General features: G+C 38.3%; 1 protein-coding gene and 1 pseudogene across 2 annotated transcripts in view; one reads left to right on the top strand and one right to left on the bottom strand.

The window, feature by feature from the left end:
- Positions 1-5,423: 5,423 nt before the first annotated feature.
- On the bottom strand, positions 5,424-6,446 carry LOC129251467 (putative nuclease HARBI1; annotated as a pseudogene).
- A 3,566-nt stretch (positions 6,447-10,012) lies between these two features.
- Positions 10,013-27,109, top strand: part of LOC129251499 (eukaryotic translation initiation factor 4E transporter) — an 80,571-nt gene continuing 63,474 nt past the window's right edge. The window contains exons 1-2 of one of the 2 annotated variants that reach the window (XM_054890836.1): positions 10,013-10,286; positions 10,621-11,542. In XM_054890836.1, the coding sequence (XP_054746811.1) occupies positions 10,726-11,542 (817 nt within the window). In that variant the 5' untranslated portion in view covers positions 10,013-10,286; positions 10,621-10,725. Of the gene's footprint in view, positions 10,287-10,507; positions 11,543-27,109 lie in introns of both variants that reach the window. The other variant, XM_054890835.1, reaches the window with a different exon arrangement.

The following is a 27,109-nucleotide window of genomic DNA, read 5'->3' as shown; positions in this document are numbered from 1 at the left end:
ACAAGGGGGAGTATTATCTCCACTTTTTGGATATGTGTGATCAGCAAAATCTTAATAAAACTTAACGGAGGTGAGGTAAAAGTGGTGGCGTACGCTGATGATGCTAATGGTGTCAGGACTGTGTCCAAATACGATCAGTGGGATCATCCAAATGGCGTTAGGCGAGCTTAACTCTTGGGCCACAGGATGTGGGCTAAGTTTAAACCCGCGTAAAACAGAACTTATGCTTTTTACCACCAGATAATTACAAAGTACCAACTTTCACCCTACCAAATATCAACGGACAAACTCTGTCACCATCAACCAGTGCAAAGTACTTAGGGGTAATTCTGGACTCCAAACTTAGCTGGAAGTTAAACGTCGAAGAACGGGTAAGGAAAGCAGAAATTGCTTTATATGCCTGCAAACGTATGCTAGGAAGAAGATGGAGTCTTCAACCTAAGCATACATTATGGCTGTATAAGGCGGTAATACGACCCATTTTATCGTATGGTTCGGTAGTTTGGTGGAAAGCTCTAGGGAGAGAGTGCAATACCAAATTACTCGGCAGAATACAAAGATCAGCCTGTGCAATAACGGTCGGTGCAATAAGATCATGTCCTAGAGAGGCTCTCAATGCACTGACACACGTTATTCCAATAGACCTACATATAAAGAAGACGGCAACCATGAGTGCATTTAGGTTAAATGAAGCCGGTCGCTGGAGGGAAAAAACTTATGGTCATGCTAGTCTATTATTGCGACAAACTCAGTTAATCTCGGTGAGAACTGACTACATCGTCCCGACGGTAACTTTCAATAGGAATTTTTCCACTCTCTTTCCAACTAAGGAAGAATGGAATAAGGGATTCTCTCTAAACAACTTCGACACTACAGTCTATACGGATGGAAGTAAAATGGGCTGCGGTTTTGGAGCTGGTATATATTCTCACAGACTTAAAATTGAGAAATCTGTGCGACTCCCTAATACCAGCAGTGTCTTCGAGGCGGAAGTACTGGCATTTAGGTTAAATGAAGCGGGTCACTGGAGAGAAAAAACGTATGGTCATGCTAGTCTATTATTGCGACAAACTCAGTTAATCTCGGTGAGCACTGACTACATCGTCCCAACGGTAACTTTCAATAGGAATTTTGCCACTCTCTTTCCATCTAAGGAAGAATGGGATAAGGGATTCTCTCTAAACAATTTCGACACTACAGTCTTCACAGATGGCAGTAAAATGGGCTGCGGTTTTGGAGCTGGTATATATTCTCACAGACTTAAAATTGAGAAATCTGTGCGACTCCCTAATACCAGCAGTGTCTTCCAGGCGGAAGTACTGGCATTTAGGTTAAATGAAGCGGGTCACTGGAGAGAAAAGACGTATGGTCATGCTAGTCTATTATTGCGACAAACTCAGTTAATCTCGGTGAGCACTGACTACATCGTCCCAACGGTAACTTTCAATAGGAATTTTTCCACTCTCTTTCCATCTAAGGAAGAATGGGATAAGGGATTCTCTCTAAACAATTTCGACACTACAGTCTATACGGATGGAAGTAAAATGGGCTGCGGTGTTGGAGCTGGTATATATTCTCACAGACTTAAAATTGAGAAATCTGTGCGTCTCCCTAATACCAGCAGTGTCTTCGAGGCGGAAGTACTGGCATTTAGGTTAAATGAAGCGGGTCACTGGAGAGAAAAGACGTATGGTCATGCTAGTCTATTATTGCGACAAACTCAGTTAATCTCGGTGAGCACTGACTACATCGTCCCAACGGTAACTTTCAATAGGAATTTTTCCACTCTCTTTCCATCTAAGGAAGAATGGGATAAGGGATTCTCTCTAAACAATTTCGACACTACAGTCTATACGGATGGAAGTAAAATGGGCTGCGGTGTTGGAGCTGGTATATATTCTCACAGACTTAAAATTGAGAAATCTGTGCGTCTCCCTAATACCAGCAGTGTCTTCCAGGCGGAAGTACTGGCGATTGGGGAAGCTTGTAGGCTACTAATCGCAGATTTCTCTTTTAAGGGTAATATCGCTATTCTCTCGGATAGCCAAGCTGCAATCCAGGCACTGGGTTCGGCCACAACAACCTCCAAAGTGGTGGAACAAAGTAGGAATAGCCTCACCATCTTGAGTGAAAACCATAAAGTTACCTTAATCTGGGTCCCGGGACATCGGAGCATTGAAGGTAACGAAAAAGCAGATGAACTGGCAAGAGGGGGATCTGCCATGAATAACGCTCTTGCAGAATCGGTACTCACACCATTAGGTGCAGTCAAGAGCACAATTTCCCAAAAATACCTCCGAATCGCTGACTGTAGGTGGAAAGTCCAGACGAAATGCAAAATTAGCAGAACGTTATGGCCCACCTACAACCTCAAGCAATCGTCGGCATTAATAAGAATGAAACGACGGGACGCCTGGAGACTAACGGCAGTCATAACTGGCTTTTGGTCTATCGGAGAACAAGCAGCCAAAATGGGTATCCCTCACAATACATATTGTCACAGTTGTAAACAACCGGAGAAAAAGGAGACAATATTCCATTTCCTCTGTGAATGCCCTGCCCTATGGAAGGACAGAATGTTAACCCTGGGCCAACCACTGTTCGAGAATCTCGAACAACTATCTGGCTTAGACGTTAACAACCTAATAAGGTTCCTTAACCGCACAGACTGGATATAGTTATGCTGTAAAAACCGTTAAACAAGTTGGCAACGAGGATGTGGCAACAAATGGCGCGGAAGCGCTAGTTGGATTCTGGAAGAATCACCACTTTAACCAACCAACCAACCCAAAGGACCGGAAGCAAGGTGGATTTATTATAGGTGACAGCATTCACCCAGCTGAATTTTTCGCCGTAGATATGGCTTACGTCAAAATGATATGCTTTGTTTGCATGTATTGGTATGTTTACATTCGTATGTTTACATTTGTACGTGGAGGTTGAACTTCCAGAAGATGTGAAACGGCTTTTTTTCAAATGTAGGATTTTCTTCCGCATACGCAATCTCAACAAGCGGTTGAGATTAAGAAAGCGAAACAGAGGATAAAGGGCTACAAAAAGTTCATTAAAATTAATCTTTGAATAGTAAACAGACCCTATTAAAGTAATGTTTTTAAACATGTTTTCTAATCCAATTCAAGTTGTGTTTTAGACTCAAATAAAGTACCTGTCCAGTGAAGTATTAGCAGGTGAAAACACGAAAACTGTCCGTCGAATAACTACAGTATTTGAGAATTAAAACATCGTACAAAGCATCATTTGCTGATTATCGAAAAGATGTACAAAGAATTGGCAATAATTTTATCTAGTGGTGGTTTATATACTGCTGCATTGAAGCTGCTTACTGGCTTCGGATTATCACCTCTGTGAAGCGTGAGGGTGGTCACAAGAAAATGAAATGGCGGGTGAGAAAAAGCAGTTTCTATACAAACATTTTCTTTCCTTTATTATTTTTCCTATAATTTAGATTTGCCTCATCGCAACCAATATGGCCCGGTCACTGTTACAAAAACTCATTTATGATTATGAGTTAGAAAATTCTACTAGCGTACGTAAATATATAGCAAACAAACTGCTAAGTCTCAACGCTTTTATACCGCAATGGCTATATAGTATAATGACTACAAGGTATGGAATTTGCTATAAAAACGTTTGACGTAATTTGTTAAAAAAAGGAATACCAACAGTTGGCGAATTGTCCAGAGCTATTGTATTTGTTCGTCTAACATAATCCCTTAATTGAAGCTGCCGAATTATCACATGCACTGTTGGAAGCTAGAAGCGAATACTCAGTTTCAGATATCGAGCAGGTATGCATAATAATAATTCGAATAATAGGCATAAATAATAATTTGTTTTTAATATCATCGGAGCTCACAAATTTAGAGGCCGATACCACACAGCGCACAGCAATTAAAATATCCAAATAAATGAAATAACATTATAATAAATTTAATTAAATAAAATACTTTATTTTTAATCAATTTTTCAATGTTCAATAACTTATGTTCTGTATATAAAATCAATAAAGTTGAATTATATAAAATGAATTCACAAGCATGTTACAAATTTGCCCTGTTCAGGGCCCTTACTCTGTAATGCGATGCGAAAGAAAAAATTCACAAAATCGCAAAATCGGTATTTTGACATTCGCATTCACATTTTGCGCTTTCGCAAGTTTTTCTCCCTTTTCGCATCGGCAGCACTCTGTATTGCCAAAGTGAATGTCAAACAGCTGTGACTATCGCATTTTTCTTGCTACAATATACAAAATATATAGGGCAACTCCAAAGACCAACAAGCAAACACAAAAGAAACAATTCGAAATCTTAGTGGACTTCATGACAACACATCCAGATTTGGCAAAGGGACTAATAAAGACGCCCAACGCAAAAACAACAGTCGATAATTTATGGAAGAGAGTAACTTCCCAACTAAATGCTGCTGGATCACCGATGCGTGATATGGCCGGCTGGAGAAAAGTAACTTTAGTGACATGTGTATTTTTTATTTCTATAGTGGGGTTATTATAATTTTCAGGTTTGGGCTGACTACAAACTCCATTTGAAAGCCAAAATGCGTCGGAACAAAACCAATATTGCCGGTACAGGGGGCGGTCCGTCTGTTTATTCCTCACTGAACCAATTAAAACAGTGAGTAAAGGAGTTGCTATCTATAAATAAATCTGTGGGCGGGATAGGTAGCACGCGGGAGTTTGGTGCGCGTCAGACGGATGTACCAACTAAAAGTTTAGGAGCAGCTTTTAATGATAGCGATTTAGTCGATATGCCCGAAGAGGAGAATGACAGCGATTCAGTCGATGTGCCCGAACAGGTGACTGAGAAACCTTCCTGCAGCCGTTCGGTACTCACTCCACGCAATAAGCAAAGCTTACTAGAAAAGCAGGTGGATAATCAAATTATGTACCAAAAAAATTCAACAGAAATACTGACTGAGATTAATGATTCCTTAAAAAATATTTCCAAAACCATGGAAATGGCATATAAAATGGTATATAAAATAGAAAAACAAAAGCTAAATTTAGCAAAAGAGCAGTTCGTCCATAGTCAAAAAATGGACTGTGATAATTTTAAGTTAAAACTTATATTAGCAAATTAGAAATTCAAAAACAAATGTTGGGTGTGGAGTTGCAGACAAATAAGACACATGAGAAACATGGAACTTCCTTTTAATTTTTTACTTATGTACGTATGTGCCTACACATACAAGTGACTTAGTTTTGATGTACCTGTCTATGCAAGGCACTGTGCATCGAAGTATTATAGCTTAAAAAATGTATACAATGTATATAATTTGTACACTATTGCTATTAGTTTTAATATATGTACACACTTTGTAGACCTAACTTAAATAAAAGACTGAATTCATATTTACTAAAAAACCATTTCATTTAAAAAAATTTTTCATACAGAATTTCGAGTGGCAATCATATCATTTTTTATTTGGTCTCTTACACGTCTAGCTATATTTCCAAAACTCAGATTTTCTACATTTTCTATATTTACCATGTTCACTTGTTCCGGTTCGATTTCTAAGCTGGGAGAATGAACTTTGAACATTATACATATATTATGCAGAGCACAACAAACATTTAGTATTTGCACAACCTTTTCTGGAGCATAGTGCAACTCCTTGAAGCTGGAAGGCAACGAAATCGGCCTTTCAAAACGCCAAAAACTCTCTCAATTAACTACCTTCCCTTTGAATGTTTTTGATTAAAAAAATGTTCGTCTGAATCCTCCGTAGAATTCCTGTATGGAGTAAGGAGCCATGGTTCCAACGGATATCCTGAGTCCCCTGCAGATAACAAAAATTTAAGGTATTTTTAGTTGAATAACAATAAATTACAATAGCCACATATGTGCATATGCATGTTCATAAGCATTTATTACATGAAAATGCATATACATATACATATATATGTGTATTAACAATTATACATATGTATGTTATATACTATATAAGACAATATTAATACGAGTATACGGACCACACATTAAGGTCATATTCTCGTAGTATATTAAAAAACTTACCAAGAATTCGTTGGCCAGAGTCACCGTTTTCATAGGCAGTTTTTAAATATTCGCGCTCACCGGACAAGTTCCATATGTGCGAATCATGCGATGCACCGCCAAATCTACCATTCACAATACCTTTTCAATTGATGTCAGGGATAGCCGTTGCTCTCGTTGGAGATTTCATCTCGCCCTTTATGCTATTTAGCACATACATAAAGGCTTCCTTACTAAGCCGAAAATTCTGCACAAAACTGATGAATAGAACAAACTGATGAATAAAGCATTCGTAATTCTTTAAAGTTTAACTTACCTTTGATCGCTGAGACTCATAATGTTGGAGTTATCTCTTATAAATCTCCGAGAAATCCTTTCCTCAGATGATTCGTCCCATAAAGCTACAGAATCCATTACTTTATATTATTTAAATATAGGTACTTTAGTTCCAATCGCTCGTTTGTTTTGGTCGCTTTCTTTGACATTTCGGTCAGTGATGCATACTAAAGCGAAAAATAAGTGAATAATAAAAAGAGCAACACTTTCAGCGATGCGATAGCGCTACAGAGTACCAATTACCCTTCGTAACGCAATTTATTTTCGCATCGCATTGCTTTTCGCATCGCATTACAGAGTAAGATGCTAATCATAGCGATCGATTTTCCACAAAAAACATGAAGCAAACTTTTTTATGCAATATGGTATGCGCATCTCAACAGTATTTAGTATGAAGTCATCATAGTCCTTAGCAGCCAAATTGGATTTCTGATAGCCATCAATATCCTATAAGGATAAAGAATTATACATGTAAAAATTGCAAATTAAAAATGTGATACAAATACAATTGAGCTCAATATTACATACATTACTTTCTGTACGCAGTGAGACTTTAATTTTGCCCTTGTTTCGAAGTTTTTTTGCGTTATGTTTCTCTATTTTAAACTTTTCCGGGTCCGAACTTCACTCTCTACATTCAATTTCCCCTTATGCATGCCCGTGGCAAATTCTGAAATATGTATGTATTAATAATTAAAATACCGCAAACTCAAATGATTTCTTTCATATCCACAAGAACTTACAATTCACACATAATAAATCCACCTTGCACATTAGCTACATACGAAATCTTCAATGAACTGTGGGAAATGTGGCGACTTTTTATTTTGTGACTATTTCCAGCGTACGTTTCACAAGTAAATCACACTGCAAATGAACAGCTGATTTTGACGTGATGCTTGGACCAAACGCAACAACAAATACATGTAGGGTTTTACTTATATGTGGTTGCTGTCACCTATAATAAATTCGCCTTGACCGGAAGAAACGAAGTTCTGTTCACGTAGTTCGCATGTGATTCCGCTTATCACATTAACAGAAATAAGTCAAAGGGATTGCATAGCTAAACACATTTGCCGATAATAAAGATAAATTACTTATTTGTAAAAAGTCAATGAATGGTTTGATAATATTGTGATTTATGACATTTAAGCTAAACAAACAAACAATTGCAATGTATTTTTATACGGATGGCAAGAAAGTGCTTTTATTTTTTTTTTTGTTTTAGCTCCCTTTATTACATTACATACATTTTTTACATATTACGTTTGAAATCTATGTATTAATTTATTAGGCATACATTTTTCTAATCTTCTCTAGGATTTGATTGAGTGGCAAGCCGACTGCTGTATCGCTGACTGATTCTGCAGATTTCTTCGTAAATTGCCGTAACATTTTGATCTCGGTGCAATGCTTCGTTTCGTACAAACCATGGCGCATTATCACACACGCGTAACACCTTTGATTGGACTCCCTGTAGCATTTCTTGATTAGATTTTGAGGCCGATATATCAACTCCGTGCGTCCATAGTGGCTTGAGACTGATTTGTAGACAAGTAATTAGAAAAGTGAACGCAGTCTCAGCCCAAGTTGTTTTCGCTTGAAAAATATATATATAAATATATGCGATCTCCACGTTTGACGCCTTCTAGCAGAATACCTAATTATTTGGCTTTATCTGCCTGTGGTACTGGGGCGTTATTTAGAAATACAGCAGGACATGAGCCATAGCGAAGAATGAAAGTAATCTGCATAGATTTAGTTTCGTTAGCTTTTATACGACAGGCTTTCAATCAGGAACTAATGCTATTGAGGTTTTCTTGTAAGTAGTAAGAAACAATTGAGGCATGGCTACTTTTGGACATTATACCTGTACCATCGGCAAAAGTGGCTGTATATGTGATCTTCGTGAAGGGTAAATCGGCTGTGAACAAAGTGTGCAAAAGGGGTCCTAGGATATTTCCTTGTGATACACCTGCTTTAATTTCGTGGAGGTTGGTAGTTTCATCGATTTACTTTGACAAGAAAGTGTCTACCATTTGCACGATTTTAGAAGCATATATAGTAATTATGCGGTAGGCTCATTTTAAACTTATATAGCAGGCCTTCGTGCCATAACTTACCACCTTACCAAAAGCTTTTGTAATATCTAAAAATACTGCAGTACAGTATTCCTTTTTTTCAAGTGCTTCTCTAGCGAATTTGTATACGCAATTATAGTCGAGCAATAGTCGAGTGATGTTTGCAGAGTCCAAATTGGTTTGTTGGAATGAGTTTTCTTTGCTCAATTATCGGATTAAGCCTTTTCAGAAGCAACCTTTGCAAGCAAAAGTTTACAAACAATAGGCAGCAAGCTACTTGGCCTATAGTTGGAAACAAAGTTTGGTGGTTTCTCAGGCTTTAGAATAAGAATAATTTCAGCAACTTTCCACTGAATGGGCAAGTACTCGTTTTTGATCATCGCATTAAATATGTAAGTGATGTATTTAACACACATGTGGGTAACTCTTTTGAAATCTTACTTGTTATGAGGTGCCGTTGTTGTTTTAAGTTCTTTGCTTATCGTGTGTTTTACTTCTTTCCGCATTTTGACTCTGAAATGGTACAATAACCTTCGAACTCTATAGTTTTTTCCATGTCAGTTTTTGCCAAGATTCCCTTGGACGTTTCCATCGGTGCAATATCAGACGTTGGCTGTAACAGGGTTTTCGTTGCCTTCCATAGTGAATAGTCCGTAGCTTGTGTAGGCGAGAGATTGGATTAAGTACTCTTGAGTTTCTGCATTCTTTGCGGCTTTTAGTCGGTTTTTAATTGTTTTGTGAACTTGTTTAGCAGTATCCAAATCAGTGTTGGTTTTTATGTTGTTGTTGTTAACAGCATAGGTAGCCCTGTCAGTGTAGGCATATCATCGTTCGTCTTCGTCTAGCTCATCTAAGGGTAGGCCCAGGAAACATGCTGTTTCGACAGGTTGGGTCCAAAGGGAGAGGGGGGTTAGATGAGTCGGTTTGAGGGGGCATGTGAAGAGGTGGTTAGTGTCGTGCGGGGTACCTTCACATGCCGGACATGTGTTTGATATGTCGGGGTCGATTCTGGATATGTAGGAGTTTAACCTGCTACAGTATCCAGAACGTAGTTGTATACTAGCCCTGTCTAGTGTTGGTTTTTATCGGAATATTTAGTGACAACGAGTCCTCGACCAAATCTGTATAGCATACTGAGTCTGTCTCTTTGTGGTGCAACCTTGCTGCAGTTTTATTTTCGTAAAAACATGATGTTAAAGTTAAAATCAGTGGCAAGAGGTCTTATGAGAGCTCGGGACATGTACCTATGGAGACCCTATTTTTGGATACACCTTTGCTTATGCAGAAATCGATATCGTCTGGTATTTTGTTTGGGTCGCTAGGCTAGTAGGTAGGGTGCCCTGTGTTTATGTATAATTATTTATGTTTGGCAATTTTTATTGCTTTCGCTTACTCCTCTTGTTCACAAAAACGTATCTTCCCTTCCACTTGTGTGTATATTCTTAAGCGATTACGTCGCAGCGAATTCGGAAGGCGCTATCTTGTATTAATATTTCGCTAGATTTTAGCAATGTTTGGCAACTCTATTTCTTGTGCACTTCGGAACGATTATGTATAGCTAGTCTATTCGATTTGTTTCGTTTCATATATCGCTTTACTTTTTACGTTCGTGGGGAGTAGGATATATCGTTTAGTTCGAGAAAGTAAAACGTATTTTGTTTATTCAGTCCTGTGCATAAATAACTATTATACCTCGAGAGGAAAATACAATTTAATACTGGCGAATGACACGCTACTCTTACTATTGCCCTATATAGCTGATGGGTTATAAATCCTCTGGATTTATATGTATACAATTTGCAGCAAGCCAGTTCTCGACTTGTATTTGTTCTTTAAAGTAAAGTGGATTTTTTATATACACTCTTAAGTAATAAAAGTGCGAAAAATATACACGCATTAGAAGTCTCATCATAACTGTGTTGTTAAAACTTACGCGTTGAAAAAATTGATTTTTTCATATCTATCGTCATCGATTTTTATTTAGTATTTTCAATGTTCATTGAAATTAAGAATTTCTTTATTGCAAGTATATTCTTTAATTTCATCGATAGTACCTAGTGCCAATAGTAAAATTTTATTTATGCTGCCAAGAGAATAAATCTTAAACAAACAAGAAATTGATGTAAAGAGAAAAAAACTGAAAGTAGAGTAATAATTAATTCTACATTTAGTGAGAATGAAATAAAATCGGTGAAATAAATAATTCTTTGTAAATATAAAAAGTATTCCAATAAGCTAAAGACAAATTTTAATTAATCTCCATTCAAATAAAATATATGGAGATGAGTTCGTCACCAACACCGCCGTTGGATACGGCAATTAACAGACACGTCCCTTTTAAAAGTTATAATTATCCGTTAGCTGACTCCAAATTTTCCAATACCACTGTTTCTATCTGTGATACTATCAAACGTTATAGTAGATCACAGCTCTTTGATCTTCGCAACGATTCACATTCTCGTCGCCGACCTGAACCTAACCTACAAGCTGATCTGCAGTCTCTTGGTATATGGAAATTTAATGCCAGTGGTAGCGTACATCAAAATGGGGTTAACGCAAGCAGTGAAGGAGCTTCGGTATCTGCCAATTTATGTGGCGGTAGTCATTCGGTACAAATTTCATCTACTTATTTGAATGTTCGTTCACAACGCTCCCCTTCAAGACGTGAAATAAATACGGCTGTAAACATTACAAATTCATCATACCAACATAATTTGTCTCATCACAGCCTTCACAAGACTTACATAGATCATCGTAGCATTTCTTCGTCTCATCTCATGCCAGCGTTTGCGAAGAGGCGAATAGCTGCTTCGTCCACAACCTCAAGTAATGCAACAGGAATGGTTCCCCAAAATTTACCTGGAAGTGGAAATTCTTCATTTGGACCCAATTCTCCTGTTGGTATACGCTCGCAAACCCCAACAGATGGAAAGGATGGCATATTATATAGCAATATTTCTGGCGGAAGTAATGGTAATATGAGACAACGCACTAAAGAACAATTATATAATTACCGACAAGGTGGAAGTACCACTGGCCATATTGTTGGAGAAGATCACAACTTATTCTTATGTCCTCAACGAAATGTATTGGGTAAGCTAAAATTAGGTAATATAAAGTGAAATAACAATAAATTTGAAAGAGTGGGTGCCTTCGGCAAAATATAGGTTTTTATAAATTCAAATCTAACGGTAACAACTAGGATATATTTTTATCTTTGTAGCACTTAAAGCGAAATTAAGTTCAGGATCTGATTTAAGTAACATTTATTTTAAATATGACATGACTTTCTTCTCCATTTTAGTTGTTTTTGCAAAATGTTTATGCAGCTCAAGAGGCTAAACTTTCCATTACTATCACGATATATTTGCATGGGGGGCGGAGGGGGAGGTGGCGCCCATTAGAAAGAGCAAGGCCACACCATTATAACTGAAAGTCCCAACCTCCTAGGGTGCCTATAGAACCCCCAGGCGAAGTTTAAAAATTAGGTTGTTTACGACCGCATTTGCAGTTTGTACTGAAATACAGTTGAAGAGAAGAGTATACAGCAATCGTCAACCCAGCAAGCATTTAACTTAGGTTTTATAATTCATAGCACTTATGAAAACGTTGTTTTATCGTAAAAGTTATGAGTGCCGATGGCGAAAATTTAGGCTATGTAATATGTACAGTGGGGAGCAAAACTGAGTACATGTTCGAAGACTTTGCACAAAAATGCCCACAGAATGAAAACGATCAAAGCAAATGAAACAATTTTTTTTTCTTTATTCAATAACAAATAATTAACAAAATTTCATAATTAAACAAAAAAAGGAATATGAAATATAAATGAATGGTACTCGTATGTACTCAGTTTTGCTCTTTTTGAAAGTGCAATTTTGTTGGCTTTTTTTTAATACTTGGTCCATAGACCTTTATTTTTTATTTTCTACCAAATTATGCAAAATGTCGTGGGGAATTTTTTCCCTTCATAGTTTATTCTTTGCCATAACATGTCGAGGTTAGTGGGAGGAGTATCATATTGTCCCAACCGTCGCTTCACTATTGACCACAAATTCTCAATCGGATTGAGGTCGGGACTTTGTGGGGGCCACTCCATCAACTTAAAACTTTGAGTCGTAAGCCATTCCTTAACCACCTGTGCTGTATGCTTGGGGTCTCCGTCCTGTAAGTTCAGCTGACTGATATGCGCATACGTTCACAAAGCTGGTAAGATGGGTTTGAAGAATACTCCTTTTTCATTATGCCATCTATTTTTACTAAGGGACCAAGCTTCCGCCACGTAAAGCAACCCCACGCCATAACATTGCCGCCTCCGTGCTTGACGGTTTCCTTTATATGGCGTATTTGCAATGATTCGCCTGGACGCTTCCAGCAATATTGCTTCCCGTCGGACTGGTAGCGGTTAAATTTGGACTCATCTGACCAAATAACTTTTTTCCAGTCGTCTATGGTCCAGTCTCGGTGTTTTTTGGCAAATTTTTAACAAGCCTGAACATTTTTTTAGATAATGCCGGTTTTTTCTTTTTGATCTCAGCCACGTATCCGATTTTTTGAAGGGCTCTTTTTGTTGTCCATCGACTAACATTTTTGCCAATAGCAGCCGCAGCATCTTTTGGTGTTAGCTGAGGGTCTCTCTTCAAGTTTGTGACTATGAGCCTTGCGTCACCATCTTTTAAAATCGTGGGCGTCCACCAGAATTTTTTTTAGAGGCAACTCCACACCTTTTCTGCACTCTAATTACCACCGACTGACTAATATTTAAAGCCTTTGCAATTTTTCGAGACGAAGAGTCTTGTTCTGTTAGGCACTTGATATTATTCTCAACGTCAAAAGCAATTTTTTCATTATTGATAAATTTTAAGAACACTTCAAATATTAATGCAATTGATTGCACTGATCTCACCGAAAGACTAAAATAAAATAAATTACATATTTCTTTCTTTTTGGGATGATTTTGCTGCTTGATAACTGTAAATCAAGATGCATTCGGCACAGACGAAAATTTGGACTAAAAATCGCGCTATTTTTATTCCAAATTTTGAGTATTCGTAAAAATATTTTTTTTTTTATGATATGTAGGTATATTCGAAATCAAAAAAGCGTGTCCCTATAAATAATACAAAATAATAATAAAAGAGTTCTTCCCTTTTGGTTGACTGGGTTTTTCTTATTTCCCTCTGTTCTCTCTCTCATCGTTCGTTTGACAGTTCGCTTCTCACATTTACACCAGATTTACGCACGGAGACATCTGGAAATTCTCTTTTCATGTCTCTTTTGCGGTCACACGAGCAAAATTGTTTTCGGTAACATTTTGACGTTTACTACCTTAGCATCTTCTGGTTCGAATATATTCTACAACCCGCTAACATGTAAAGCGGAAAACGTTCGTCAACAATTTCTTAAATATATGAATGAAAAATGCAAACTGGTTAAATAATAAATAATTTGTTGTTTTTTTCTTTAAATATATTTATAAATTTTTGTAATTGAATAAAAAAAATTAAATTAAAAATACTTCATATGTAAATAATTAACTTGAGTATCTAGAAATGCGGGGAAAATTAGAATTCAACATAAACATGCCCCATAATATATTTTAAATTATACTTACTTTACTAGCAAAAATAATCGTGCATTTCCCAAGCAGCGTTCGGATGTTTGTCATCGTTGTTATCTTCCGTTTGATTGAAAACCAACACATAACTCAGAACTTTCTCCCACAAAAGAAGAAAACAAATGAAGCAACTGTCAAACATTGCTTTAAGATTGGAAATACGAATAAGAAGAGCAAAGCGTGTCGCCAGTACAGGAGACAAATTCCCTTCTCTCTTCCGCGTCCGTCCTTCACCCCCGAACAAAATGTTTCCCTTCCAAATGTTTCCGTGTGTAAATGGGCACTTATTCTGCACGGTATTACAAACGTTTAGAAGAACATTTAGAATAATAGAATTTGGAGTATTATTTAGTAAAAATAGCTTTAAATCGAATCTTCAATTAATAAAGAGTGTTTAAAGTGAATATTGTTATAATACTTTTCTGTGTTTTTATTTAAATAAAATAAGCGTCTGTAATAGGGCATTTTTTCAGCTTATGCAAAAAATAAGTATTTTTAACGTTAAATATTGCTATTAATTCTTAATTGTAATTTATAAAAAGTACTATAATTCAAAAGGCTGATATAGTGACTACATTTGCGTGTTATGATTTTTAAATTCGGTCCACGCACTCAGACATTATAAACAACTTTACGTGGTAGAAATGGAAAGCCAACCCGCTCAAGATAATGTGCCGATGGCTCTCAGATTTTGAATGATAAATATTATATGTTACCACTACAACTGCAATTACTTCGGCCCTGAAGATTGGTTTCGGGAATTAAGGTGTCGTTAAATAGATGCTGTAATACGTGGGTGGTATATGATCGTATTTGTAGTGGTAAAGACATGTACGAGGAACATATTGTATTGGCACACTCGGAAAATCAAAGTTCTCAGTGCTATAACTTTTCTCCTAATGAAAGTATAAAAAAATAAAAAAACTGTGTTTTCTAAATGTATTTATTTATTACGCATGGGAGAGTAATTCATTGCAGCTGTAACGCGCTAATACTTTGTGTGTTCCCCTTTAGACTGTATAACGGCCTGCAAATGTCTCTTCACACTATAACCAGATTTGAAGGTTCGGAAGGTGTTATTTTATTCCATTCAGCAATTATTGCCGCTTTTAGAGAATCCTTTGACGTTATGTGGTGAGATCGTATCTTCCGCTCCAGAAGATGCCACACATGGTCAATAGGATTTAAGTCCGACGATTGAGGGGGTGTTTTTTTGAGCTGTTTACAATGGTATATGAACCACTCCTGCACAAGATAAGATTTATGTTTTGGGTCATTATCTTGTTGATATTGTCGAGTTGTCCTATTAGGGCCCAGTTTTTCGACACTTGGACTTAAATTTTCTTTAAGAACGTCGCGATACACATGCTTATCCATTGTCTCATCTATGAACACGAGCTTTCCGACACCAGATGCCGTGAAACACCCCCAAACCATCACATTTCTTCCACCGTGTTTAACAGTTTTGAGCAGATTATTTTCTTGAAGCTCTTTATTTGGCTTTTGCCGAATCTTTTATGCTCCATCTGATCCAAATAAATTGAATTTTAACTCCTCACTGATGGTGTTCCAAAAAGCGTTGGGCTTATTTAAATGCTGTTTAGCAAATTCCAGCTTCTTTTTCTTATTTACCTTCGAAATTAAGGGTTTGCGTCGAGGAACCCGGCCGTGATACCCAGCCTTATATAGGGTATTCTGATCACTTTGGGGATTGAAATTGATTTCAATTGAATTTTGCAGGGTCTCGGATAATTTGCCGGCGGAAGTTTTTGGATTTTGTGCCACCGTGGACACCACAATTCGCTCCTGTCGTTCGGTTAATTTATTTGGGCGACCAGATCTCTCCGAAGCTATTTTGCCAGTAATGCAATAAAGCATACCGATGTTTCGTCGTGATTTATCGACAAGTTTGCCGATTTCGCGATAGGATTTTTTTTCCCAAAATACAGTTTTATCATTAATTGACGTAGTTTTAGGGAAATTTCAGCACCACGGCCCATTTGGTCTATGTATGTTGAAATCGCGATCAAAAGTGATCGCGACCGTATACAATTCCTAAAACGTACGAATAAGTAAAAGGCAAGAGTGAAAATAACGGGAGTTTACCGTTATAACGCCAAAAGCATAAGCTAACATAAATACTTTGTGCCAATACTTTTTTGATGTGAATTTGTGCCTTATTTTACCTTTCAAGTTTGAGCTTGTAAACCTTTGTCGAAATAATTTTTTTTTTGTTCAGGCACGTAATAAATAAATACATTTAGAAAATACCGTTTTCTACTTTTTTATACATACTATACTTTCATTAGAAAAGAAGTTGTAGCACTGAGAACTTTGATTTTTCGAGTGTGACAATACTTTTTTGACTCACTGTATACTCGTATAATGTCTTATGTCGCACCCTTTGTTGGTTGGAAATTTTTTTTTATAATAATGATGAATTTGATAAAACAATTCGTTGTTGTTGTAGCAACATAAACATTCCCCATACGTGTACGGGGAGGGCTTCTGAAGTGACAGTCATTGGTCGGATATAAATCCGAGTCGTTCCGGTAACGTTGAACCGACTGTGTGAGAACGACAATTTTTTAAATCTAAATATCAATTCGTCATCTGAACCATTAAATTCAAAAATTTTGTTTCACAAAATAGGAGGCACATGGAAAAAGGTTTTCAAACAAAGTCGAGAGGCACCCGGCTCTGGCCAGACCTTTTTATAATTTGGACGTGAATTTAACATATTTCTATCATAGTTAACGACTTAAGCTTCCATGTAGCTTCCTAAAATCAAATTTCCTATCTATTTAAAAAGAATCTTCGAACAGGACGAAAAAAAGGATTTAAAAACTTCCACCATCGGCTGGGCACCTTGGGTCGTTTCTTTGCTGTTTTTGGTATACTGCCTGTATATATATTCAGCGTCATTTCTATTTATCAACCAGTCAGCAAGTAAACGTTGAACACTTAACACGTTATTGCCAAATAAAAAGTAATATACGCGCAAAATAAAGTATCATAATGGGCGATCAAGTAGAGTTTGTTTACAACACAATATCACGCGGAAGAAATCTGAGTGTTGATATATATAAACGACTTTCTTTCTGATATTCGTCGAGGAAGTACAGATGAAGATAACAATAATGAAGTGATTATTTGCCTGAGGAAGATGCATCCGATATTGAACAGGAAGAAATAATCGAGCCAAATGAAATACTTGACAGGAATAAAGAAATTGAGCACGATTTATTGAATGAGACGACGACTCTGCCAGATCCAAGATCTGACGATCAGTTTTTTCGCGGCAGAGATGGAACAAATTGGAAGAAAGATGAGCCCTCTGCGACAACACAATATTCTGCGACTTAGCTCGGGACTAAAACATAAAAATTCCGTTCCTATTGAGGTATTCAAGAAATTTTTATTCAAAATATTTCATTCATTATTATTTCGGAAACAAACGATGCGCCATTCAAAAATGGAATGAAGCACATCCGTATGCAAAAAAATACGTTTTGATTGATTATTGGTATTCTTTTGGTGGTGGGTGTAACACACAATCATATGCGGAAATTTTTAAGCATTCGGATGATTTGCCCATTTTTCGAGCAACAATGTCGATTCAAAATTCGGACACGATATATTCGTTTTGATAGCGGTCGAACACGTGAATTTCGCCAAAGAACCGATTAAGCTGCACCCATTCGTTATAAAAGTTATTGGCTTTTAAGCATTGAAACTAATATTTTTATTTTAATCGCTAGTGCTCTTGTTTATTTTATGAGCTAATTACAACTGAAACTTAAAAGTATTTTCACCAACTCATTTGTTCCTATGCTTCGCACAAATTCGGTGACAGTGTTGCTGTTGTTGGTGCAGTTCACGCTGACGTTGTTGTTGCAGAAGTTCGCACTGGCATTGTTGGTTCAGGTTGCGCTAACATTGTTGTAGCATTCGCCGGTAAATGGATGGGATTTATATGTCGTGGCATGACACGAGCAGTTCACGCACTTGCACACTGGCAGAATTGCTACGCCATCGTCTGCTCTGTGGTGTGACGGTGGCAAGGGTTTTCATGTGTTAAAGGCAAGCTAAGGAGTTCCAAGTGTTCCGTTATTTTGACGAACTGAGTCGATGGGATTCCAGGGGGAAGTGTTGCCATCGCTTTGTAGTTGACAAATACGGTATCATTTATGCGGATTTCTTTTTCGAAGGTTATTAGAAAAGTACCACTTATAGTGACCAAAGAATCGTTTGCCTCTCGAGCTTCGATAGTTTGGTCATTTATGATGATGAGACAACTGTTTATTTCAGTTACTGAACCGAGTTGGCTGAACACGATTATACACGATGCCTTGTGGTTATTAAACAGCTGCTGTACGCTTGTGGCATCTGCTTTGATCTTACAAAAGCTAGCAGTTGGTGCTATCGTGCAATTAGTGATAGGAAATGCTGGGTTGCAATTGCGTTGGTTTCCAAAAATATTGTCGTTTCGTTGTGTGCCACTGGAAATACCCTAACTAAACTGCAAATTTCCTTCATTTTTGGAAACTTAATAATAAAGTAAATGAAATCTTCATTTTGCAAAATTTTTAACTTAGAATAACTTAATATATCGCTTATGCCAACATTAACGCTGTACGCAGTTATCAATATTTTTGAAATTTCATTTGAGTCAAGAAGGACTTTGCTAGCAATGTTTATTTCTCCTAAAACTATAGAGTAAATGATATTTTGCAAATCCATTATTACTGCTCTATTTTTAGCTGAAAGTAATCCAAATAACTTCCTTATAGCTATTGCATTTACTTTGGTGGTTTTTAAAATTCGTTTGACTGTCTCAGTAATTTGGTTTAATTGTAACTGTATTTATGTGTTGATAGAGAATTGACGTTCAATGAGCGCCCTCTCCCTGTATTTACCTCATTAAAGTCGTACCTATTACGTTAATACTTCGAGCATGTGTAGAATGAATTGGAAGCGTATCCATTAGTTCGGATAATTTGGTATAATGTCCGCTTGGATAATCTTTTTCATATGGGATTGAGGGAATATGTGAAGTATGTTTTCCGTGTCCTTTAAAACGTTACGGGAAATCCTTAAGTTTGTACAGTGCGTCATATAGTCATAACTTTTCCAAATTGCTACCTTTCCGTCTGTTATTTTGCTATGCAATCCCTGACTTGAGGATGGTTCCATGTGTAGAAGTCCACGCAAGTGGGGAAAGTTACTGATCGCCATTCACTTGGGAATGGCCAGGACGATTCTTCTGCATATGGTTCAAGCAGCTCACAACGGCCGGGATTAGCCCACGTATCCTCTGGGTAGCTTCCGAACACCCGTTCGGGAGTGAGCTAAAGTGAGAAGGCGAAACACTCCAGGATAGCTGGTTGTGCGTTGGGTTTGGGACCCGCCACTTAAAAATCCCCCCCAATGAAAACTTTAAAAAAGCCTCGGATGAGACCTCCCTATACTGATGACGACCCCTGCAAACGAACTAAGGAATACGATTTGAGGGCATGCACCTGGAATGTCCGGTCCCTTAATGGGGAAGGTGCCTCTGCCCGGCTGGTTGATGTCCTCGTGAGAGTAAAGGCTGACATCACTGCCATCCAAGAGATGCGATGGACGGGGCAAGGAAAGAAAACCATAGGACCTTGCGACGTCTACTACAGCTGCCATGTAAAGGAGCGCAAATTCGGTGTCGGATTTGTTGTGGGAGAGAGACTTCGTCGCCAAGTACTGTCGTTCACTCCGGTGGACGAGCGTCTCGCAACAATCCGCATCAAAGCCAGATTTTTCAACATATCGCTAATTTGCGCCCACGCCCCGACGGAAGAGAAGGACGATGCGACCAAAGATTCCTTCTATGAGCGCCTGGAACGTTCCTATGAGCGCTGCCCCCGCCACGACATAAAAATCGTGCTTGGCGACTTCAACGCCAGGGTGGGCAAGGAGAGAATTTTTGGTCCAACAGTCGGAAAATTCAGCCTGCACAACGAAACATCCGGTAACGGACAGAGGCTGATCGACTTCGCCGGGGCCCGAAACATGGTAGTCTGCAGCACCAGATTCCAGCATAAGAAGATTCACCAAGCCACCTGGCTGTCTCCTGATCGAAAAACACGAAACCAGATCGATCATGTTGTGATAGATGGAAGACACGCTTCTAGTGTATTAGATGTACGTACGATCCGAGGACCCAACATTGACTCGGATCACTACCTTGTTGCAGCCAAACTGCGCATACGCCTCTGTGCAGCAAAAAACGTGCATCTACCTACGCAAAGAATGTTCGGCATCGAAAAGCTGCAATCACAACAGACAGCCAGAAGATTCGCCACTCGACTCTCACTCCTGCTCTCAGAGAGTACTGCCCAACAAACCGGCATCCACGAACAATGGAGCAACATTTCTCGTTCTCTACGTACCGCCGCCGAAGAAGAAATCGGATTCCGGCGAGCCCGAAAAAACAACTGGTACGACGAGGAATGTCATGCTGCCGCAGAAAGAAAGGATGCCGCCTATAGAGCCACGCTGCGATCGGGCGCAACGCGAGCCATGTGGGATCGCTACAGAGAGCTGAAAAAGGAAGAGAGACGTATTATCCGAAAGAAGAAACGAGAGGCCGAAATACGTGAGTGCGAAGAGCTTGAGATGCTGGCCAACAGGAACAACGCCCGAAAATTCTACCAGAAAGTTCGGCGGCTTACAGAAGGTTTCAAGACCGGGGCGTTTTCCTGTAAGAACAAAGACGGCGAACTGGTGACTGACGTACAGAGCAATCTTAGATTATGGAGGGAACACTTCTCGAACCTATTAAACAGTGACAGCTGCGCATGTCACCGAGAAAGTGAAGATCCCGATACCCCAATCGTTGACGACGGAATTGTCGTTCCGCTACCCGATCATGACGAGGTGAGAATAGCGATAACGCGGCTAAAGAACAACAAAGCCGCGGGCGCCGACGGACTGCCGGCTGAGCTATTCAAACATGGCGGCGAGGAGCTGGTAAGGTGCATGCATCAGCTCCTATGCAAAATATGGTCGGATGAAAGCATGCCTGCCGATTGGAATTTAAGTGTGCTCTGCCCAATCCATAAGAAGGGCGATCCTGCAATTTGTGCCAATTACCGCGGGATTAGTCTTCTAAATATCGCCTATAAGGTTCTAGCGAGCGTATTGTGTGAAAGGCTGAAGCCCACCGTCAACCAACTGATTGGACCTTATCAGTGTGGCTTCAGACCTGGAAAGTCTACCATCGACCAAATATTCTCAATACGCCAAATCTTGGAAAAGACCCATGAAAGGAGAATCGACACACACCATCTTTTCGTCGACTTCAAAGCTGCATTCGACAGTACGGAAAGGAGTTACCTGTATGCCGCGATGTCTGAATTTGGTATCCCCGCAAAACTAATACGGCTATGTAAGATGACGTTGCTCAACACCAGCAGCGCCGTCAGAATTGGGAAGGACCTCTCCGAGCCGTTTGATACCAAACGAGGTTTCAGACAGGGTGACTCGCTGTCGTGTGACTTCTTTAACCTGATGTTGGAGAGCATCGTACGAGCCGCAGAACTTAATCGCTCGGGCACAATTTTTTATAAGAGCGTACAATTGCTGGCGTATGCCGATGATATTGACATCATCGGCCTTAACAACCGCGCTGTTAGTTCTGCCTTCTCCAAACTGGATAAAGAGGCAAAGCGAATGGGTCTGGTGGTGAACGAGGACAAAACGAAGTACCTCCTGTCTTCAAACAAACAGTCGGCGCACTCGCGTATCGGCACCCACGTCACTGTAGACAGTTATAATTTCGAGGTTGTAAAAGACTTCGTCTATTTAGGAACCAGCATTAACACCGATAACAATGTCAGCCTTGAAATCCAACGTAGAATCTCTCTTGCCAACAAGTGCTACTTTGGACTAAGTAGGCAATTGAGTAGTAAAGTCCTCTCTCGACGAACAAAACTAACACTCTACAAGACTCTCATCATGCCCGTCCTAACGTATGGCGCAGAAGCTTGGACGATGACAACATCCGATGAAGCGACGCTTGGAGTGTTCGAGAGAAAGATTCTGCGTAAGATTTTTGGACCTTTGCACGTTGGCAACGGCGAATATCGCAGACGATGGAACGATGAGCTGTATGAGCTTTACGACGACATAGACATAGCGCAGCGAATAAAGATCCAGCGGCTACGTTGGCTGGGTCATGTCGTCCGAATGGATACAAACGCTCCGGCTTTGAAAGTATTCGATGCGGTACCAGCTGGTGGTAGCAGAGGAAGAGGGCGGCCTCCACTGCGTTGGAAAGATCAGGTGGAGAAGGACTTGGCTTCACTTGGTGTGTCCAACTGGCGCCGGTTAGCACGAGAAAGAAACGACTGGCGCGCTTTGTTAAACTCGGCCAAAATCGCGTAAGCGGTTATAGCGCCAATTAAGAAGAAGAATCCCTGACTTGACAGTAACAATACAAATCTGTCAAGAAAAGTAAAAATTAAAAACTTATAGGTTGCATTTATGAATCTTCCTATTGCCTATTAGAACGCTGGAACTTATATCCTTTTGTACCGTTTTTTTCTATAAATGCTTTAGAAAACTAATTTCTATTCTTTTGTTTGTCTTCACACAGACTTTATCCTCTGGATTGAAAATTCGCGTAACTTTATCCTTATTGAGTGTTTTCAACTTACTTTCCTGAGCTTTTATTAATTTTGCTTTAATTTGTGTTCTAAGATTAGTGGGCATGGAAGAAAATAACTCGATTAGTTCGACAGTGTCGTTCATAACCTGTTCTAATTTAGTGCATCTAGCAATTTCCGTAAGAGTGATATGGAATCTTTCTACTTGCCCATTGTTTGTGCTATGGAAAGGAGGAGTTGTAAAAATTTCTGCTCCAAAATGGTTCTTAAGAAGGGACCTTACAGTCTGGGAATTTATTGATTTTTCATTATCGAATGTATAATAATATTTTTTGGATTTTCAAAACACTTAAAAATAAGTAGTAAAGCATGTTTGACGTCGACAATGACCCTCGATTTAATTGGAATAACAATGACGAATTTTGAGAATTTGTGTACACAGGTTAAAAAATTATGTTTATTAGTGGAATAGATATCCATATGCAACATTTCCCCATGGCGAGAGGGTACCGGGGTCTTTCCCATTTCTGGATTAACTGGATGTCGTTGGTACTCTTAAATTTTATGTTAAGTTCTTTTAACTATTTGTGCATGTTTGGAAAATAGTAATCATTTAAGACTTGCTTTAAGATTTCCCGGACAGAACGGTGGGCTCTAGTGTGCTCCATAATAAGGGTTTCATTCCTGGTCATCCTCGTCAAAAATGTCAGTCTTTTTCGCAGTATACCGAAATTTTACTGATGGCAATTTCCTTACAATTTTATTTTGAATTTTGCCTTTTGTGCTGTCGGGACAATGCATCGGCAACAAGATTATTCTTGCCGGGTTTGTAAAAAAACTTAGGTGAAAATTCCTCAACACATGCTCTCCAACGCTTTATCTTTGTATTTGGATTCTTATCCGAAACAGCAATGGGTAGAGATTGATCGTCCGTAAATTCATGTATTCAAATCCAAGTCCAATTTAATTTTTACATTTTTTAATTGATTAGCCCCAATGTGGCCATTGTCTCCTCTTAAATACTTGGTGAGGGGGTTTAGTATAGAAGCATAATCTTTAATAAATCTTCTATAGTAACCTGATAATCCTAAAAATGATCGCAGACCGCGAAGAGTGCCAGGAGTTTGATAAGATATTGTGTCATTGAATTTATCGGGGCATGTTTTATGCCTTCCTTTGAATAAAATTTAAAAATTCAACTTAATTCCTCATAAACTTAGATTTTTCAATTGAAACCCGAGTCTGAAGTCATTTTATTTTCTTGCGGAAGCTCACCAAATTCATTAAGTCCATCTTTAATAATCGTGAACTTGACTAAGGTTATTTATTCTTTGCATTTTAGGAACGTGCTACCTGTCACTACCGCATATCTGGCATGATTCGCCTCTAATTCCTGAGCCAATGCTAAGGCACTAGGCGTGTCCTTTGACTGCGAGGACACAAAAACCCCTAGGTCATCGTGCTATATTTGTGACATAAGGATGTTATTAAAACATAATAACTTTATTTATGATTAGAGTCAACTTTTTCTCGACCTCGTCATAGTCCCGGGAATTGAGTATTTTCCTTGTCGAAGGGTTGACATCTCCTGTTCTACCAAATGGACCGGTCATTTGTCCTCGTAAGAGCGATAATTCCCTTTAATTTTAAAACCGTGTTAAACTATGACAAAACTTGATCGGCCGAACCAACAATTTTATTCCTTATTATTGCTACCACCTGATAATGCCTAGAGCTATTCTGATAATTTTCAAATAATTTATAGGCAGCAAATGCAGCTTGCCTCCAACCTACATATAATTTTATTCGAGTGGCCTCGCATCGAACGGCAAGGTCTATAGTCACTGCTTGATATTCCTCAACCAATACTGGAGTCTCTAAAATCCTTAGTCTTTCCATCAGTTTATTTATTGTCCTTTCAAATGTTGCCCTGGTTCTTTCTGTAACTGCGGTGAACGCAGCAGTTACCTTTATTCTGAACTGCTCTTTATTAATTTTAATTTTTCTCTGACTTGGGTACGAAATAAAACAATATCAATAGTCGTTTTAACACTTATATTTTTAGCTTTGATATGCACTTATTAGAAAATTTTCAATTTAATGCTATGTGCAAATTCACTTCATTTTTGTTCTTTTTTTTCGCTTTATATATAGTATAGGGTGATCAATTAAGAGGAGTTTTTTTCATTTGCGTTTTTTTTACAGATCGCGCGCGAGTTGTGGCAAACTGTCATCGTGGATTTGTTGAACAGCGTTTGGCATTTCATCATGGAAAGACTCACACCGCAACAACGTCTACAAATTGTTCAACTGTATTATGAAAATCAGCGTTTGAAGAAGATCCGCTGTTTTCGAGCAAAATTTTGTTCAGCGATGAGGCGCATTTCTGGCTCAATGGTTACGTCAATAAGCAAAATTGCCGTATTTGGGATGAAGAGCAACCAGAACAGGTTCAAGAGCTACCTTTACACCCAGAGAAAACAACGGCTGATAAACCAGCTACGATTGAAGCTCTGGAAGCCAACATTACGCGTGTTATTCACGACATACCAGTCGAAATGCTCGAACGAGTGATTGAAAATTGGACCTTCAGAATGGACCACCTTAAGCGTAGTTGCGGCCAACATTTGAATGAAGTCATATTCAAAAAGTAAATGTCAAAGAATGTCCTTTCAAATGATAAATAAAGGTTTTGAACATAATTTACATTTTTGTTTTTTTTAACTATTGAAAAAAGCACCCCATGATTGATCACCCTATATATATATGTCACTGAGTACTTACATTCAAAAGTGGTTAATCATATAAAATTATATTATACTAAATTTTGTTATGGCAGAGCTGCAAGCGACTGGACACAGGCTGGTTCAAGTTGTTCCGAAATTATTTTAAATGTCTCGTTTTCTTTTAAATTTTTAAAATTTTTATTTAAACGGCTTTAATTTTCTTTGTTAAAATTTTTTGACTTTATATAAGAATTTGATTTTTCGTTGTTTGGAAATTATTTTAAAAGCCTCTTTTTTTTAAGGCTTTAAAAGTTTTATTCAAACGGCTTTAATTTTTTCGTTAACAATTTTTCACTTTGTTTATGAATTTGACTTTTCGCGTTGGATGCCAGTTATTGGTTTTTAAGCACTATGTGCTCATTGAAACTAATATTTTTATTTTAAGCGCTTGGCGCCTATACTCTGGCCGAATTACTAAGACATCGTCTGCCCTGTGGTGTGACGGTGCCGAGAGTTTTCATGTGTTAACTTATATGGAACTTCTTCAATGAAAACCTCATTGATAATTATGATCCGCATGAAAATATTATTGACGAGCAACTACTTCCATATCGAGGCAGAACTAAATTCACACAATATGTTCCATCAAAACCGGCGAAATACGGCATAAAAACCTGGTGGGAATATGATTCCCAAATAAAATATCCGTTGCAAGGAAAACTATATTGTGGCCGACCATAGGGAGAAGAGCGTGAATTTGTTCAAGGAAAATGTGATGGTACAATCACCCAACCAATATGCGAACAGTGCCGATAACTTTTTCACATTAAAAGGAATAAGCTCCCCGCTGCTACAGCTCTTGCTTTAGTTGGCACCATATGCCGCATTCCACTAGAAATGAAAAAGAACAGTTGTTCATTATTTGTTATTGTTTCCTTGTTACAATCACTAGCTATGTACCAATTACGAAAATAGTGGTAAATTTACTTTCCACCGTACATTATACTAACGATTTTGAAGGTGAAGCAAAAAAACCATCGCCCGTGTTTATTATAATACACAAAAAATTGGCGTCGATAACATGGATCAAATGGCCACACATTTCACATCAAAATGGCCAACAAGTCGATGAACCTTTGCTATCTTTTGCAACATGCTGGATATCATGGCAATAGCAACGTTTTGTATTTGCACGGAAGTTTTTGAGGGCTTTACCGAACACATTAGCCCTTGCCAACACCGAAAATCGGATGAATAATCCAGCGAAGAGAGATACCTCATGAAAATAAGTATATGTGCATGACAATTTATGTGAAAAAAATATATTTCAAATGAAATAAAATTTATTGACTTATTTTTTACTTATAAATCTAATCAAAACAATTAAAAAACAATAATAAAAACTTCATTTTTTTTTTAACTTACAAAAATAAAAAATAAAATGAAAAAGTTTAATAGGAAATAATTATATGTGCATTTCACAATTTTGTCGCATTTCTTGCCGAAGTTCAATGATTTCAACTAATTTTTTTAATTTAATTATTAATATGGTTGCCTTTGGCTGAAATAACTTTGTTTAAGCGAGTGGGCATTGAGTCGGCCAATTTTTCTAGCGTGGATTTGCTAATTTTTCCCCACTTAGCGACCACAGCATCCTTGAGGTGCACAATGG

The sequence above is a fragment of the Anastrepha obliqua genome, unplaced genomic scaffold (genome assembly GCF_027943255.1).
Source record: "Anastrepha obliqua isolate idAnaObli1 unplaced genomic scaffold, idAnaObli1_1.0 ptg000023l, whole genome shotgun sequence".
NCBI lineage: Eukaryota > Metazoa > Arthropoda > Insecta > Diptera > Tephritidae > Anastrepha > Anastrepha obliqua.
The sequence above is the reverse complement of the archived record's forward strand: the minus strand, read 5'-3'. Positions and strand labels throughout refer to the sequence as shown.